The sequence below is a fragment of the Lampris incognitus genome, chromosome 11, assembly GCF_029633865.1.
Source record: "Lampris incognitus isolate fLamInc1 chromosome 11, fLamInc1.hap2, whole genome shotgun sequence".
Classification (NCBI taxonomy): domain Eukaryota; kingdom Metazoa; phylum Chordata; class Actinopteri; order Lampriformes; family Lampridae; genus Lampris; species Lampris incognitus.
This window is the reverse complement of record NC_079221.1, coordinates 56089540-56106793: the sequence shown is the minus strand read 5'-3', so window position 1 is coordinate 56106793 and position 17254 is coordinate 56089540. Positions and strand designations below refer to the sequence as shown.

General features: G+C 45.9%; 1 protein-coding gene across 1 annotated transcript in view; it reads left to right on the top strand.

The window, feature by feature from the left end:
* The window catches only part of fer1l6 (fer-1 like family member 6), a 91967-nt gene that overhangs the window by 47396 nt on the left and 27317 nt on the right, over positions 1–17254 (top strand). The window contains exons 15-24 of the mRNA XM_056288965.1: positions 296–416; positions 693–793; positions 2884–2986; positions 4641–4760; positions 8171–8323; positions 12687–12861; positions 13096–13220; positions 13641–13775; positions 15760–15912; positions 16152–16256. Of these exons, the coding sequence (XP_056144940.1) occupies positions 296–416; positions 693–793; positions 2884–2986; positions 4641–4760; positions 8171–8323; positions 12687–12861; positions 13096–13220; positions 13641–13775; positions 15760–15912; positions 16152–16256 (1291 nt within the window). The remainder of the gene's footprint in view (positions 1–295; positions 417–692; positions 794–2883; positions 2987–4640; positions 4761–8170; positions 8324–12686; positions 12862–13095; positions 13221–13640; positions 13776–15759; positions 15913–16151; positions 16257–17254) is intronic.

Genomic DNA, 17254 nt, shown 5'->3' with positions numbered 1-17254 from the left:
GCCAGAATAAGCACTGAACTGACTGTTTGTGGAGTCTGCAGTAAATTATATATAACCCCCCCCTTCCCCCCTTCCCCCCCTCCCCCCCTGGTGGATGCCTGGCGTCTCCTCTGTCCCCAGTTCCACCCTGATCAGGTCACAGCTCAACACATTTTTGTTGTGCTGATAACACTGTGATTTGACCATTCGTTTCCTGTGTGTGTGTGTGTGTGTGTGTGTGTGTGTGTGTGTGTGTGTGTGTGTGTGTGTGTGTGTGTGTGTGTGTGTGTGTGTGTGTGTGTGTGTGTGAGAGCAGGCACTACATGTATCTCCTACTGGAGGACCAGAAGCCTTGTGTTCAGATGTTTAGTCACTGGGAGGACCGAACCTACCGTCTACACAACTCTAACATGCTGGAGAACATAGCTGTTCTATTTGTATGTACACACACCCAACACAAAAACATGCACACAAAACAGACAAGAGATTTCCTTGCACATATCATGCACACACACACACACACACTCCTACTAGTTCAGTGTGTTGTTATGGTTACCGTATCAATTCAGAACAGATTTCATTTGAGCCGAACTGCGTGTGCCTCGTAACACACACCCTCCAGCCAATCAGAAACCAGCATTCTCCGTGACCACGGTATAGGTAACCATACACGCACACAGGTGCTCAATAAACGGAGTTTGGTTTCTCTATAGGAGGAAGCTGTGGCAGAAGCTGCTGAGTTGAACAGGAAGTCAGACCTGGGTGCGGAGCCTCTGCTGCGAACAGCCCTCAGAGACTTCCAGGCTGAAGCCAGGTACTCTCCACCACTTAGAAGACTGGCTTAGGCCATCGAGCCAGTTCTACTTCGTTCATGCCCTGAGACATACGGGTCACAGGAAGTTGAATCAGTTCACCTGGACACGTCGTTTACTGACACATACGTTTCATCATCGTCTAAGTGACCTCTTCTGTCTCACCTGACTGCAGTTACCCCACCCTTATAAACAATACAGTGGTATAACGACCCAAACCAACCACCAGTTTCATATGCAAATATGGGTGTGACCACTGATCATGTGTACTATTCACAAAGGATTGGGGAATAGTTGCAATCACAGCATTGTAAGATGGTGACAGATGTACTCTTAGACCCCCCCCCCCCCTCCCGGTTCTGGGATGGTCGTTCCCTCTTCACATAGATGGCCTCTTTGACACTCCGTTCAAACCAGTGTTCCTCCCTATCAAGGATGGTCACATCCTCATCCTTGAAAGAGTGGCCACTGGCCTGTAGATGGTGCAGACTGTGGAGCTCTGGCCTGTAGATGGTGCTAGACTGTGGTGTCCTGGCCTGTAGATGGTGTAGACCATGGAGTCCTGGCCTGTAGATGGTGTAGACTGTGGAGTCCTGGCCTGTAGATGGTGTAGACTGTGGTGTCCTGGCCTGTAGATGGTGTAGACTATGGAGTCCTGGCCTGTAGATGGTGCAGACTGTGGAGTTCTGGCCTTCATATGGTGCTAGACTGTGGTGTCCTGGCCTGTAGATGGTGTAGACTGTGGTGTCCTGGCCTGTAGATGGTGTAGACTGTGGAGTCCTGGCCTGTAGATGGTGTAGACTGTGGAGTCCTGGCCTGTATATGGTGCTAGACTGTGGTGTCCTGGCCTGTAGATGGTGTAGAGTGTGGAGTCCTGGCCTGTAGATGGTGTAGACTGTGGAGTTCTGGCCTGTATATGGTGCTAGACTGTGGAGTCCTGGCCTGTAGATGGTGTAGACTGTGGAGTTCTGGCCTGTATATGGTGCTAGACTGTGGAGTCCTGGCCTGTAGATGGTGTAGACTGTGGAGTTCTGGCCTGTATATGGTGCTAGACTGTGGAGTTCTGGCCTGTAGATGGTGTAGACTGTGGAGTCCTGGCCTTTAGATGGTGCAGACTGTGGAGTTCTGGCCTGTAGATGGTGCAGACTGTGGAGTCCTGGCCTGTAGATGGTGTAGACTGTGGAGTCCTGGTTTGACGTGGTAGCTCTCCTGTGTTGTGACATCCTCTTGGCCAGCATCTGTTTGGTTTCCCTGATGTACAAGCCACGACAATCCTCCTGGCACTTAACAGCTACACTATATTGCTCTGTTTGTGCCAGGGGACCTGATCCTTGGGGTGGACCAGCTTCTGGTGCAGTGTGTTTCAGGGTGCAGTGATTTGAAAATACACGCCTCAACTTTTCCAAGGGGGGGGGGGCTAAGAGTTCATGTGTCAACATCTTACGATCCTGTGATTGCAACTGTTCCCCAATCCTCTGTGAATAGTACACATGGCCACTGTAACTCTAGTTAGACTGATGGTTGGTTTGATTCATTATGCCACTGTATTGTTTATAAGGGTGGGGTACCTGCAGTCACTGTATTGTTTATAAGGGTGGGGACACCTGCAGTCACTGTATTGTTTATAAGGGTGGGGTACCTGCAGTCAGGTGAGACTGAAGGGGTCACTTAGAAGATGATGCAACCTTTCTCCCAGTAAACGTTGTGTCCAGATGAACTGAGTCAACTTCCTGTGCTTCCCTTACCTGGATTACTGAGCATGCATTAAGACTAACACATAGACTCTTATCAAATAGTCTGACCCACAACACAAGACACACACTAATGAATTAAACACGAAAAGACGCTCTAAAGTAGAGCATGAACAAGGAGATGACAGGTTACCGCCTGTGGTCCAAACGCGTGAGAGCAGAACTCCGGACAGAACCAAAGAATAAGAGGAAGACTGTAGAGATTAAACTGAGGAAGAAGAATGAATGGTGAGAGGAGGTTTGGACTGTGAACACTGTGTCATGTGAATATGAATATAGATATAGTAGATAATGCTCTCCTGCTGATGTGTTGTTTTCTGTGTGTTTAAATCGGACTATAGGAGTTTTATAGCAACAGCAGAAGCAAAATTGAAGGCAGGGCTTAAAAGAAGTCACCTGACCCAGCTGGACAGGAAACGCCTCACTATGTGCAAACAGGAACTGGTAGGTAGGCCTGCAGAAAGGACACACACACACTCACATATACATGAACAATTTGTCTTCATGGAAAATCAGAAAGTAGGAGAAAACCAAATTCCCGCTGATTGTCTAATATCAGAGCCAAGCTTTTGTCGCCACAGTAACCAGTTGTTGCTTCCATAGTAACCAGCTGTTGTCTCCATAGCAACAGAGTGATCGGGCTGTGATGTTCAGTTGATATCTCTGTTAAATCCATGTCAGTCAGAAAGGACAGATGGAGGTGATGGAGAGGAGACAGATTTAAATCTGGACACAGTTCAGGCGGGAAGTGTTTAACAGGGAGTCTGGCCTGTAGGAGGAAACTGATCCCGATGGTTCGGATGCTCAGTATGAATCCACATACATACGAACATGTGTCTTGGTCATGGGCACCTCAACACTAATTGTTAAGAAGAGGGGACCCTTCATTCAGATTTTCCAACTGGGCCAGGATTTGAACCACCAACTGGGCCAGAACACAAGTCTACTTCTTTGACCTGTAGATTAGAACAGTCTCTGACCTTATAGAGAAGTGCAGTCTTCACGGATATATTAATTTCCAGAGACATTCCAGAATCAGAAACACTCCCAAGCTCTCCCAGCCGATCCAGCGCCAGCTCTCCCAGCCGTCAAGCAAAGACAAACTTAGACGTGAACAAAGACACTGCATGGACGGTACTGGGTGAGGCCGCCGCGAACGCGAATTCGTGCCGCCATTTCCTACACACTTACTAGTTCAGTACACTTTGACTTGACTTGAACTTTACGTGGATAGTTAATGCTTCACAAAGACACATGATAGAGGTCAAATTAAACACACAATGACAAGCTAATAAATCCCAACACACACCGTCCACACGGGAAGTCGTGTGTGTATTCATTGAGGCTGTCCTGCCTACCCAACCAGATAAGTAACACACCCAGTGGGTTCAGACTCTCTCTCTCTCTCTCTCTCTCTCTCTCTCTCTCTCTCTCTCTCTCTCTCTCTCTCTCTCTCTCTCTCTCTCTCTCTCTCTCTCTCTCTCTCTCTCTCTCTCTCTCTCTCTCTCTCTCTCTCTCTCTCTCTCTCTCTCTCTCACACACACACACACACTTGCATATATGTATGGTCATAGTGTAGGCTGTGATTCGCTCTCTATCTTTCTGTGTCTCCCTCTCTTTTCACCCTATATTTACTGCTAGATAAAGGCTAGAAAGTTCTAAAACAGGCATGGGTGCAAGTCCACGAATACTGGGGTGGCATCCAGCGCTTTATCTGTGCCCCCGTCCATAGGGTTAGTGGTTGTGTCAGGAAGGGCATCCCCTGTAACATTTTGCCAAATCAGTATGTGGATTGACAAGACCATACCCGATCAGTCAAGGCCCGGGTTAACAACGACCACCATCAGTGCTGTGCCCTCACAGGGTACCGACGGAAACTGCAAAAGCCGCTGTGGCGACCCCTGAGAAACAAGGAACAAGCCAACAGAAGATAAAGGCTGAAGTCGATAAAATGATGTCAGACGTCTGAAAGAAGCAGTCCAGGAATGAGTGTCTCTGTTTTATCCCAGTCTTTATCCATCTATCTGTATACATGTGTGTGTTACATCTCTGGTGTGTGTGTCTGTGTGTGTGTGTGTGTGTGTGTGTGTGTGTGTAGGAGACTATGATTGGAGAGGTAGATGTCATGGCAGAGAGGAAGAGAAAAGCAGGAGGTGTGAAGGAACTGTTACAGGAAGCCATCAAACTCACACATAGACTTCGCTTCCTGGTGGAGGAGGTATGGACCCATTTTGTGTGTGTGTGTGTGTGTGTGTGTGTGTGTGTGTGTGTGTGTGTGTGTGTGTGTGTGTGTGTGTGTGTGTGTGTGTGTGTGTGTGTGTGTGTGTGTGTGTGTGTGTGTGTAACATTGTGGCAAGACTCATGCCACAGGAGGGTGTAGAGATGGAGGGCGACACAGGGTTGGTGAAAACACAAGCTTTTCTTTAATCACTATTTACTTTTAGAGTGTTCAAAGTCAAAGTGTTTTTCTGCACTCTGAGATGGCAGGTGCTCAGCAGCGCTGGAGACTTCTTTCTCTCTGTGTTTGTCTCTTTCTCCAGAGACTTCTTTCTCTCTGAGTTTGTCTCTTACTCCAGAGACTTCTTTCTCTCTGAGTTTGTCTCTTACTCCAGAGACTTCTTTCTCTCTGTGTTTGTCTCTTACTCCAGAGACTTCTTTCTCTCTGAGTTTGTCTCTTACTCCAGAGACTTCTTTCTCTCTGTGTTTGTCTCTTACTCCAGAGACTTCTTTCTCTCTGTGTTTGTCTCTTTCTCCAGAGACTTCTTTCTCTCTGAGTTTGTCTCTTACTCCAGAGGCTTCTTTCTCTCTGAGTTTGTCTCTTACTCCAGAGACTTCTTTCTCTCTGAGTTTGTCTCTTACTCCAGAGGCTTCTTTCTCTCTGTGTTTGTCTCTTACTCCAGAGACTTCTTTCTCTCTGTATTTCTTTCTCAAGAGACTTCTTTCTCTGTGTTTGTCTCTTTCTCCAGAGACTTCTTTCTCTCTGAGTTTGTCTCTTACTCCAGAGACTTCTTTCTCTCTGTGTTTGTCTCTTACTCCAGAGGCTTCTTTCTCTCTGTGTTTGTCTCTTACTCCAGAGACTTCTTTCTCTCTGAGTTTGTCTCTTACTCCAGAGACTTCTTTCTCTCTGAGTTTGTCTCTTACTCCAGAGGCTTCTTTCTCTCTGTGTTTGTCTCTTACTCCAGAGACTTCTTTCTCTCTGTATTTCTTTCTCCAGAGACTTCTTTCTCTGTGTTTGTCTCTTTCTCCAGAGACTTCTTTCTCTCTGAGTTTGTCTCTTACTCCAGAGACTTCTCTCTCTCTGTGTTTGTCTCTTACTCCAGAGGCTTCTTTCTCTCTGTGTTTGTCTCTTACTCCAGAGACTTCTTTCTCTCTGAGTTTGTCTCTTACTCCAGAGACTTCTTTCTCTCTGTGTTTGTCTCTTACTCCAGAGACTTCTTTCTGTCTGTATTTCTTTCTCCAGAGACTTCTTTCTCTGTGTTTGTCTCTTTCTCCAGAGACTTCTTTCTCTCTGTATTTCTTTCTCCAGAGACTTCGTTCTCTGTGTTTGTCTCTTTCTCCAGAGACTTCTTTCTCTCTGTGTTTGTCTCTTACTCCAGAGACTTCTTTCTCTCTGAGTTCGTCTCTTTCTCCAGAGACTTCTTTCTCTCTGTGTTTGTCTCTTTCTCCAGAGACTTCTTTCTCTCTGAGTTTGTCTCTTACTCCAGAGACTTCTTTCTCTCTGAGTTTGTCTCTTACTCCAGAGACTTCTTTCTCTCTGTGTTTGTCTCTTACTCCAGAGACTTCTTTCTCTCTGAGTTCGTCTCTTTCTCCAGAGACTTCTTTCTCTCTGTGTTTGTCTCTTACTCCAGAGACTTCTTTCTCTCTGTGTTTGTCTCTTAACCCAGACTTCTTTCTCTCTGTGTTTGTCTCTTACTCCAGACTTCTTTCTCTCTGTATTTCTTTCTCCAGAGACTTCTTTCTCTGTGTTTGTCTCTTTCTCCAGAGACTTCTTTCTCTCTGAGTTTGTCTCTTACTCCAGAGACTTCTTTCTCTCTGAGTTTGTCTCTTACTCCAGAGACTTCTTTCTCTCTGTGTTTGTCTCTTACTCCAGAGACTTCTTTCTCTCTGAGTTCGTCTCTTTCTCCAGAGACTTCTTTCTCTCTGTGTTTGTCTCTTACTCCAGAGACTTCTTTCTCTCTGTGTTTGTCTCTTAACCCAGACTTCTTTCTCTCTGTGTTTGTCTCTTACTCCAGACTTCTTTCTCTCTGTGTTTGTCTCTTACTCCAGAGACTTCTTTCTCTCTGTGTTTGTCTCTTACTCCAGAGACTTCTTTCTCTCTGTGTTTGTCTCTTACTCCAGAGACTTCTTTCTCTCTGAGTTTGTCTCTTACTCCAGAGACTTCTTTCTTTCTGTGTTTGTCTCTTACTCCAGAGACTTCTTTCTCTCTGAGTTCGTCTCTTTCTCCAGAGACTTCTTTCTCTCTGTGTTTGTCTCTTACTCCAGAGACTTCTTTCTCTCTGTGTTTGTCTCTTTCTCCAGAGGCTTCTTTCTCTCCGTGTTTGTCTCTTATTCCAGAGACTTCTTTCTCTCTGCCTCTTATTCCAGAGACTTCTTTCTCTGAGTTTCTCTTTCTCCAGAGACTTCTTTCTCTGAGTTTTCTTTCTCCAGAGGCTTCTTTCTGTCTGTGTTTGTCTCTTACCCCAGAGACTTCTTTCTCTCTGTGTTTGTCTCTTACTCCAGAGACTTCTTTCTCTCTGGATTTGTCTATTTCTCCAGAGACTTCTTTCTCTCTGTGTTTGTCTCTTACTCCAGAGACTTCTTTCTCTCTGTGTTTGTCTCTTACTCCAGAGACTTCTTTCTCTCTGTTTGTCTCTTTCTCCAGACCTCTTTCTCTCTGAGTTTGCCTCTTTCTCTAGAGACTTATTCCTCTCTTAGTGTGTCTCTTTCTCCAGAGACTTCTTTCTTTCTGTGTTTGTCTCTTACTCCAGAGACTTCTTTTTCTCTGAGTTTGTCTCTTACTCCAGAGACTTCTTTCTGAGTTTTTCTTTCTCCAGAGACTTCTTTCTCTCTGTTTGTCTCTTACTCCAGAGACTTCTTTCTGTCTGAGTTTGTCTCTTACTCCAGAGACTTCTTTCTCTCTGTATTTCTTTCTCCAGAGACTTCTTTCTCTGTGTTTGTCTCTTCCTCCAGAGACTTCTTTCTCTCTGTGTTTGTCTCTTTCTCTAGAGACTTATTACTCTCTGAGTGTGTCTCTTTCTCCAGAGACTTCTTTCTCTCTGTATTTGTCTCTTACTCCAGAGACTTCTTTCTCTCTGAGTTTGTCTCTTACTCCAGAGACTTTTTGCACTCTGTGTTTGTCTCTTTCTCCAGAGACTTCTTCCTCTCAGTCTGTGTTTCACTGTGTTGTTAGTGTCAGTGTGTCAGTCCAGGACCCAGCCTCACTGCAGAATATAAAGGGCAGTTTGCTAGTTCGGCACACGGGATAGTGATTAGTGATCATCCTCACTATCCCATCTAATCTCCCGCGACCCACGCCCCCTTCTCTCCGCTTGTAGCCGAGGCTTAACCACACCCTACTACCACAGGTATATTCCCCTTAATGTAAGAATTTCCTTATTTATGAACAGAAAATGTTTTTAACCCCACCAGCCTCAGCACACACTGCCTGATGTGTTTGTGTGGTTGCTAAGCAACAACAAGCGCGTGGCGTATGCCCGGCTCAGCGCCAGGGAACTGCTGTACTCCGCCAACCCAGAGGAGAGAGGCCGCCACTGTGGCAAGATACTCACACTGTTCCTTAAGGTGAGAGAAACACGCACACACACACTCCTGTTCTCCAAAATACATATTAAGACACACACACAGATGGTGTGACGCAATGTGAGGAACTCTATTGGAAAATATTCTGATACACATGTGAAATTAATGGCAGATTATAAATATAAGTGTAGACCCTTAGTGTTGCACATGAACTTTCAGTCATTTTACAATAATTATATATATATATATATATATATATATATATATATATATTAGCGTTTTTTTTTTCAGAAACCGTCAATGGTGTTGATAAAAGTGCTCAACAAATGAGGAGCGGAATATTGAGATGTAGGAGAAAAAACTTTAATACATAGCAAAACAAGCTTGTTTTGTGCGTCACCACTCATCAGCTGCCAATGTTGTTAAACCAGTCTCTACACAGCCTGCATCTTGAGACTTGTCTGGTGTGGTAGACCCGTCTCAACCGATCTGGTCCTGAGTGCCTGTTCTTGTGCTGCTATGATCAGAGCCTCTGTGCTGTCCTTCAGTCCAGCCTTTTATAGCCACTGGTAGGATTTCTGGATATCAGCCACGTCTTCTATCTTTTGATGGCACATCCTATGGAGGGGCTTAGTCTTCCATGATACCTCCTCTTCTTCTTCCTCTCCACTCTCTGTCTTCTGCTGCCTAAGGTACTCGCTCAACAGTTAATTCTTGGGAGCCCACTTTCTGATGTACTCGTGGATGTTATTTGTTTTATCCTGGATAGTGGTTATGACACTCAATAACCCTCGGCCCCATTTTTTTTGCTTATCGTACAGTCTCAGGCTTGCTGGACTTGGGGTGGAAACCTCCATGCATTGTGAGGAGTTTCCATGTCCTGATATCTGTGGCCTTTACCTCCTCCTTTGGCCAGCTTATTATTCCAGCGGGGTATCTGATGACTGGTAGGGCATATGTGTTAATGGCTTGGATCTTATTCTTCCTATTGAGCTGGCTCCCCAGGACCTGCCACATTCTCTGGAGGTATTTGGCTGTAGCTGACTTCCTTGCTGCCTCCTCGTGGTTTCCATTTGTCTGTGGAATACCCCGGTACTTGTAATTGTCCTGTACGTCTGTTATCCTGACAGCTGGTAATTCAATCCCCTTCAGTCCTCACCACCTTTCCTCTTTTTGCGGCTATTCGACCGCACTTGTCCAGTCTAAATTACATCGCTGTAGATCCTGGTGAGGTGGATCAGTGAGTTAGTGTCTTGCTCATTCTTGGCATATAGCTTGATAGGAAGTGGCTGAAGGTAACTCCACTTCTGAACCTGTATCCATATCCACTCTTTGTGATGATCTGACCGGGGGGGTTCTTTTCTATGCAGAAGAGCAGCAGGGATAGTACATCACTTTGGTATGTGCCACATTTGGTGGCTACCTGTATGATTGTCTTTGAATTGCCCTCTAGTGTTGTTTTCTACTGCTGAATTGAGTTCTTGATGAAGACTATTAGTGTCTTGTTGGCTTTATATAGTGCCGAGCACTCCAGTAACCATGTGTGGGGTTTGAATTGTAGACTTTCTTGTAGTCAATCCAGGCTGTGCTCAGGTTGTTCTGTCTGGTCTTAGAGTCTTGGGTGACTACTCTATCAACCAGTAGCTGATGCTTTGACCCTCTGGTCTTGTGTACCCATTCAATTTAGTTGCTATGATGCCTGGCAGGAGCTTCCATGTTGTGGAGAGGCAGGTTATTGGCTGATTGAAGGTGTTGTACCCCTGTGAGGATCCTTCGCGATCAGTATTGTTCTCCCCTGTGTAAGCCAGTCAGGGTGAGACCCTGATGATAGAAGCTGGTTTGTGTCACCAGGTATTCGTGGAATGCTATTAGCTTCTTCAGCCAGTAGGCGTAAATCATGTCAGGGCCTGGTGCAGTCTAGCTCTTCATGCTTGAGACTTGTTGTTGGATTTCAGCCACTGTGATGATAACTGGTTCTTGTTCTGGGATATTGCTCTTAGGTCCACCAGCCACTGGGCATTGGTGTTGTGTAATGCCTCCTTTTCCCATATATCCTTCCAGTATCGCTTGGTCTCTGCCCTTGGTGGGTCTGATGTTGTTCCCTTGTTACTCTACAGCTAGGAGTACACTTTAGATGGTTCTTTGAGGTACAGGCCATTTACTCTTTTGGCTTCTGCTTCTCTAGTGTATCTCTTCACCCTGGCAACCAGAGTTGTGAGCCTTTGTTTGACAGTTTCCAAGGCCTCATTTATGGACATCATGCCGTACTTCTTCAATCAGAGCCTGTCTTTCATCGCACCTTTCTGCACCTCTGTTAACTGGCTAACATCTGTTTATGCTGCTTTGATTTTGGCTTCTAGCTTTCTCTTCCATGAAGGGTACTGTTGGTGACCTGTGTTCTTAATCATGTACCCAAGCATCTCCAGGATTATGGTCGCAATGGCATATAAAAGCTCGTTGGTCTCTTTTATGGTGGCAGCCAAGATATTGCATAAGGCTGTGTTCACATCTGCAAGCAGGCTTTGTGATGGTACTTTGTGATATTGGACTATACAAATAAAACTGACTTGACTTGACTTGACTATGCCACTGAGTTGTGGAAGCCAAGCCTGGGGGTTAAATGTCTTTAGTATGGCCAGGATTCTAATTTGAACCTCATTAGCTTCAACTGTTATGGCTGGTAGGATTAGGTCATCTGGTTGGAGTCTGTCCTCATGTATCTCGTGCCTACTGATTTGGCAAAATTTGACATCGGATGCCCTTTCTGACACAACCACTAACCCTATGGATGGGGACACGGCTAAAGCGCTGGATGCTATCCTAGTATTCATGGACTTGCGCCCATGCCTGTCACCTCATGCATGAAAGCACAGATTGGTGGTTGGCAAATCATGGACTTGGACTTCGGGCCTCTGCACTCAGCAGATTCACCAACAAATTCATTGCCAGAGGAAACAGCATCACTGAGATGGTGCAGCCTGTGATGATTTCCATTTCCAGTCTGTGCCACTCTGAAGGCGTTGACCCTGCTGAGACTCTCAGACAGAAATTGCTGTAATAATCCAAGATGAGGTTGCTCACTTTGGCTGGAACATGGTGCCTAACCAGCATCTCCTGAACCAGCTTGCAGGGTGACAAACCATAGGCGTTCGCCAGGTCTAACCACAGCACCACCGGATCCCCCTGTTCACCTTGGCTTCTCTGAGAAATTGTGTGACCATGCCTGTAAACTCTAGACAGACTGCTACCCCGGGGATGCCGACTTTCTGCAAGGGTCGATGTATCGATTCTTGAGGAAGAAATCTGCCAGTCATTTAGCTACAATGCTGAAGAAAATCTTACCTTCCACACTGAGCAAATAAATGATTCTTAACTGGCTGATGTCCGTGGAGTCCTCTAGTAATCCACACACCTACAAAACACCACTGGGTCACTGCCCTGCCTCTTCTCCAGATGACCGTGGTGCTCTTCTAAACTGTTGTAGCAGTTTGGGGCAGTGCTTGTAAACTTTGTCGGTGTACCACTTGGTCCTGGTACTGAACTGGACCTAGTTCTCCTCACCATATCCTGAAATTCTTTCAGAAGTGGCTCCCTCAGATCAAATGCCTCAGCTAGCTCTGGTTGTCTTATCACGGCAAGTCTTTGTCTCTGCTGTGGTCACTAAAAGGGCCGCGGAGGTGCTGGTCGACTTCCTCCTTTGAACAGGATACATAGGTGTCTGTGGCAGTTGCTGACTAGGCCCTCATACTTCTCCCTCTTCCTCTCAAAGGCCTCCTCAATGCGTTCTTCTCATGGCACAGTGAGCTCCAGCCTGATAGTGGTGACACATATGACGCACCATTTGATTCTACTGCCGTCAAAATTCTGTTGATAATAATAGCATGATTAATTACAATTAGAGTATGAAGTTTGCAGTTCTTTGAGTATGTAGTATGTAGTTTGTTAGTACGTGGGTTTGAATACAACATGTCAGTGTTAAATGAAGTAAAAGTGTTTCTTACTGAGTTGCTCATCACCCCACCTGCTTTCAAATAGTCCCAACATTTCAGCCAACAGGCTCCAGCATGCCCCGACCCCGACTGGGATGATGCGGCTTGGATAATGGATGGATGGAAGACCAAAATTATATTTTAACTACGAAGCCGAATATCAAATCCATATTCGCCTTTTTAAAAATGAAAATGTCAGATAGCATGTTATTCTGTTACAGTTCTTGTTTACAGATGTTAATTTTGATTTAATTACACAGGTCACTGGTGAACAACTTTAAGCCTAATTTTTGTCAGTGAAGTTAACACTGCATCAAACCAACAAAAAACAAGCCCCTCCAGTCACCACACTGTCATATTACGTGTGTGTGTGTGTGTGTGTGGGTGGGTGTGGGTGTGGGTGTGTGTGGGTGTAGCCTCCAGGGAAGCGTGTGGCTGGCTGGTCGGTTGTAGCTAAGCTGGATGTGTACTTGTGGTTGGGGACGTGCACAAATTCCAGGCACATGTTGGAAGACCTGCCTGCAGGATTCACTCCGTCCACCAGGGGTCCCGCTGTCACGGGGAGCCCTCCAACACACCTGGTGCACAGAGGTGAGGAATAGAAGCTGGCGGCTCTTTCTATTAACTGGAGTTATTCGCTCTTTTAGTAGATTATTGATCCCAACTCTTTTTCAGCTTTGTGTAAATTTAATAAACGTTTATTTTTGTGTTTTAGCATTTTTGACTTTGTTTTTATCAATTTGAAACTGTGTGTGTGTGTGTGTGTGTGTGTGTGTGTGTGTGTGTGTGTGTGTGTGTGTGTGTGTGTGTGTGTGTCCTCTGCAGATACACACCAGTTCCAGCTGAGGTGTCACATGTACCAGGCTCGCGGGCTGATTGCTGCAGACAGCACGGGCCTTTCGGACCCCTTCGCTCGGGTCACCTGTCTCTCTCACAGTCACACCACCAATGTAAGGCCAGGTGTGTGTGTGTGTGTGTGTGTGTGTGTGTGTGTGTGTGTGTGTGTGTGTGTGTGTGTGTGTGAGAGAGAGGGTTTATTTTCAGTAATGGTTTCCGGTTATTGTGGAGCTCTCTCCATGTTTAAACCCAAGCTTCAGCAGTATGTACAGTGTTACGTCAGGCCAATTAAGCCACCTGAATCTGAATCTGAATCTGAATCTGAATGTTTTCTTCATTTTCACTTCCCCTTTCTTCTTCTCAGCTGAAGAGTTGCTGATTGCTTACTGATGCTCATCAGTGACTAATTAATAAGTAGTTAATGAGCGGCTGTTTGGTGCCTGTATCCCACAGCAGGAGTCCTACCTAAGAGGAGGTGTGGATTAAATCTCTTGTACTGACTGGTGTCGTGTTGTGTTGTGTCTGTGGAACAGATCATCAGCCAGACGCTGAGTCCCACGTGGGACCAGTGTTTGGTGATGGGCAGTCTGGTTTTGAGCGGAGACCTGCTGGACATCACACGGGAACCGCCACGCATCGTCATAGAGGTCTACGATGACGACGCACTGGTACGCCTGTGTGTGTCTGTGTGAGTGTGTCATTTCCCGTGTGTTTGTTTGTATGATGCTGTTCACGCTTCTATTGACAGTGTGTGCGGTGAGGGGCCATGTCCTTTTTTGTTCAATCATAAGTTTTTCCATCCAAACATGCAATATTAAGATGATGTCATCAACAAACATCGATAGTGCTTGTTTATGATAGTGGTTATTAATCATAGGGGTTTGTTATTGATATCGGTTGAATGGTTATTCATGACAGTTGTTGTCAGCTAACTGTGTACAGCGCCTCGACCCCCCTGGCAGTCATCACCAATGTCTGGATTATAAAAGATACTCACACATCTGTTCCTGAACAATATTGTTGTTGTGAACCCATAAGCTCTAACAGCGTGTTCCCAAAGCCAAGATAAGTTGTGTTTCACTGACTTCTTATTAATAAATTAAAAACTAAATCATAGTGCTTGCATAAGTATTCAACCCTTTGTGCTTTGACAGCTCCAAGTTTACACAAATGATAACACAATGGGACATAATTAGTGTGCACCTGTAAGACATTAAAGTAACGGTCTGGTTTATGGGTATAAAAAGCACTCTGTGTAAAGTTCATTAGCCGGGCGTGAACTCCATCAGAAAATGAAGACAAAGGAGCAGAATACTGAAGTAAGAGACAAAGTGATTAAAATGCAGAAGGCGGGAAAGGGACACAAAACAATATCCAAGTGTTTGGATGTCCCACAGAGCACTGTTGGATCCATTGTCAGAAAGTGGAAGCTGCATCACACCACCCAGACACTTTGTAGGACAGGCCGTCCCTCAAAGATAAGTGTCTGAGCAAGACGTGGGCTGGTGAGGAAGGCCACACATGATCCTGCAATCACTCTGAAGGAGTTCCAGAGGTCAGTGGCTGAAACTGGAGTAAATGTGCAAGAGTCAACCATATCACGGCTCTCCATAAATATGGCCTGTATGGGAGGGTGGCAAGAAAGAAGCCGTTGGAGCACACTTGGAGTTTGCTACCAAGCATGAGAGAGACCCGGTTAGGATGTGGTAAAGGTTTTGTGGTCAGATGAGACGGAAGTTGAGCTTTTTGGTCAAAACTCAAAACATTATGTGTGTTGCAAACCTAACACTGCTCATGCCCTAAAAAACACCCTCCCTACAGTGAAGCATGGGGGTGGCAGCATAATGCTATGGGGTTGCTTTTCAGCTGCAGGCACTGGGAACCTTGTTAAAACTGAGGGAGGCATGGATGGAGCTAAATACAGGGAAACATTGGAAGAAAACCTGTTGCAGTCTGCTATAAAACTGAAGCTTGGGAGAAGGTTCCCCTTCCAGCAGGACAATGATCCTAAGCACAAGGCTAAAGCAACAATGGCATGGCTCAGCAACACAAAGGTGAACGTTTTGGAGTGGCCAAGTCAAAGGGCGGACCTCAGCCCCATTGAAAATCTCTGGCACAGACTGAAAATCACAGTCCAGAGGCGCCATCCCACCAACCTGCAAGACCTGTAGAAATTCTGCCAAGAAGAATGGGCAACAATTACTCCAGAAGAATGTGCAGAGCTTGTACATACTTACCCCAAGAGAATCACGGCTGTTACTGCAGCAAAAGGGTTGTTATTCTACACAGTATTGATACGTGGGGGTTGCATACTTATGCAAGCACTATATTTTAGTTTTTAATTTGTTAATAAAAAGTGTAGTGAAACATAACTTATTTTGGCTTTGGGAACATGCTGTCTGTCAGAGCTTATGGGTTCACAACAATACTACTGTTCAGGAACAGATGTGTGAGTATCTTTTATAATCCAGAAATTACTGATGACTGTCAAGGGGGTGGAATTCTGTTGCAAGGCACTGTATGCATTTATAGTGAATAGATTTGTGTGTGGTTTAGTTTGTGAATGGATGGTCTCTGACCATCACAGCACCCAGCCTCTTTCTCTGTCTGTCTCTCTGTCTCTCTGTCTCTTTCTCTCGCTCCCTCTCTCAGGGTAAAGCGGAGTATCTGGGTTCTTCAGTCGCTGTTCCCGAGGTGTGTCTGTTGGCGGAGGAAGGATATCGTCCTCCTCAACTGCAGTACACTCCTCTGTTCCATGGCAGTCAGTCTGGAGGAGACCTGCTGGCTGCCTTCGAACTACTGCAGGTACAAATGAGACAAACAAAACACAGACAGAGAGACAAAGGTCAGTTTGATGCTGTTTCATTATCATGTTCACTACTGATTCACACTCAACATGCTGTTCTGTTAACTCAAAAAAATATATATATTGTGTCCACCACAATATACCTTTCCACACACACACACACACACACACACACACACACACACACACACACACATATATATATATATATGTATATATATTTTATTCTTTTTTTCAGATTCCAGCGTCTGGTGAGGAGAGTTTTCCTCTGTTAGAGAAACAAGATGGAGTGTATCCTGTTCCCCACAACATCAGACCTGTGCTCGGTACCTACAGACTGGAGGTCAGCTGTGTGTGTGTGTGTGTGTGTGTGTGTGTTCTCCGTAGATTGTCACCTTGTCGTGGTGGAGAAGCTTGCGTGGTTCTGAGATCCCGAGAGCAATGCCATCTGGAGCTATGCTCCTGGTAGGGTCACCCATGGCGGTAAGGTCAAGGGGGGAGGTCCCTGACAAAGAGCAATCCAAACAAGACCTCAACGGTGGAACAGGCCGAGGATTATGGATGACTTCAGGGAGGCAACACAATGGCTGGGATGATGGATGAAGGCTGCAGCAGAAATGGGTCCCCAGTCATCTTAAGACGCATGCCACTGGATCCTGACCCAGATCTGTCAAAGACCGTGTGGTGGCTGTCTGTGCACCAGTCTCCCCGCGTTAAAGTCACGCACAGGCGTCCTCCATAAAGGTAATCCCTAACATCCCACAATAAGTCCTATGGCGACCAGCAAGTGGCACCGGGGGCAGGATTGTGAGATCCGGAAGCCCCTAGTCATGAGCTGGCACATCAGGAGGTGGGTGCCAGATTCCGTCGCTGAGCTCTTGGAATGAGGTAGAAAGAGCCCTTTGGTAGCTGCACCCATGACTGAGCAGCCCTCTTTAGAATTCACTCTGCTCACCCCACCTGAGGAAGAGGCTAAAAAAGGTGACCTAAAAATAGCCTGCCTCAAACCTCCTGACTGGATAACCGCATCCAGAGGGATCACCACATGCGGTCAGAAACACAGAAACATGAACGTTGGAGCCTGGAATGAGTGCCCACTGATTGATAGTGCAACCAGTGACAGACCGAAGAGGAGAGCCGCGATCATTGCTAGAGAACTGAAGAGATGCCAGATTGACATAGCTGCCCTTTCTGAAACGCAACAAGCAGACGAAGGACAACTGAAGGAGAAGAAGGATGGCTACACTTTCTTCTGGAAAGGAAAAGCTGCTGATAAGCCCAGAATCCATGCCGTTGGATTTGCCATCAGCAACAAGATCATCAGTCCCCTGTCTGAACTTC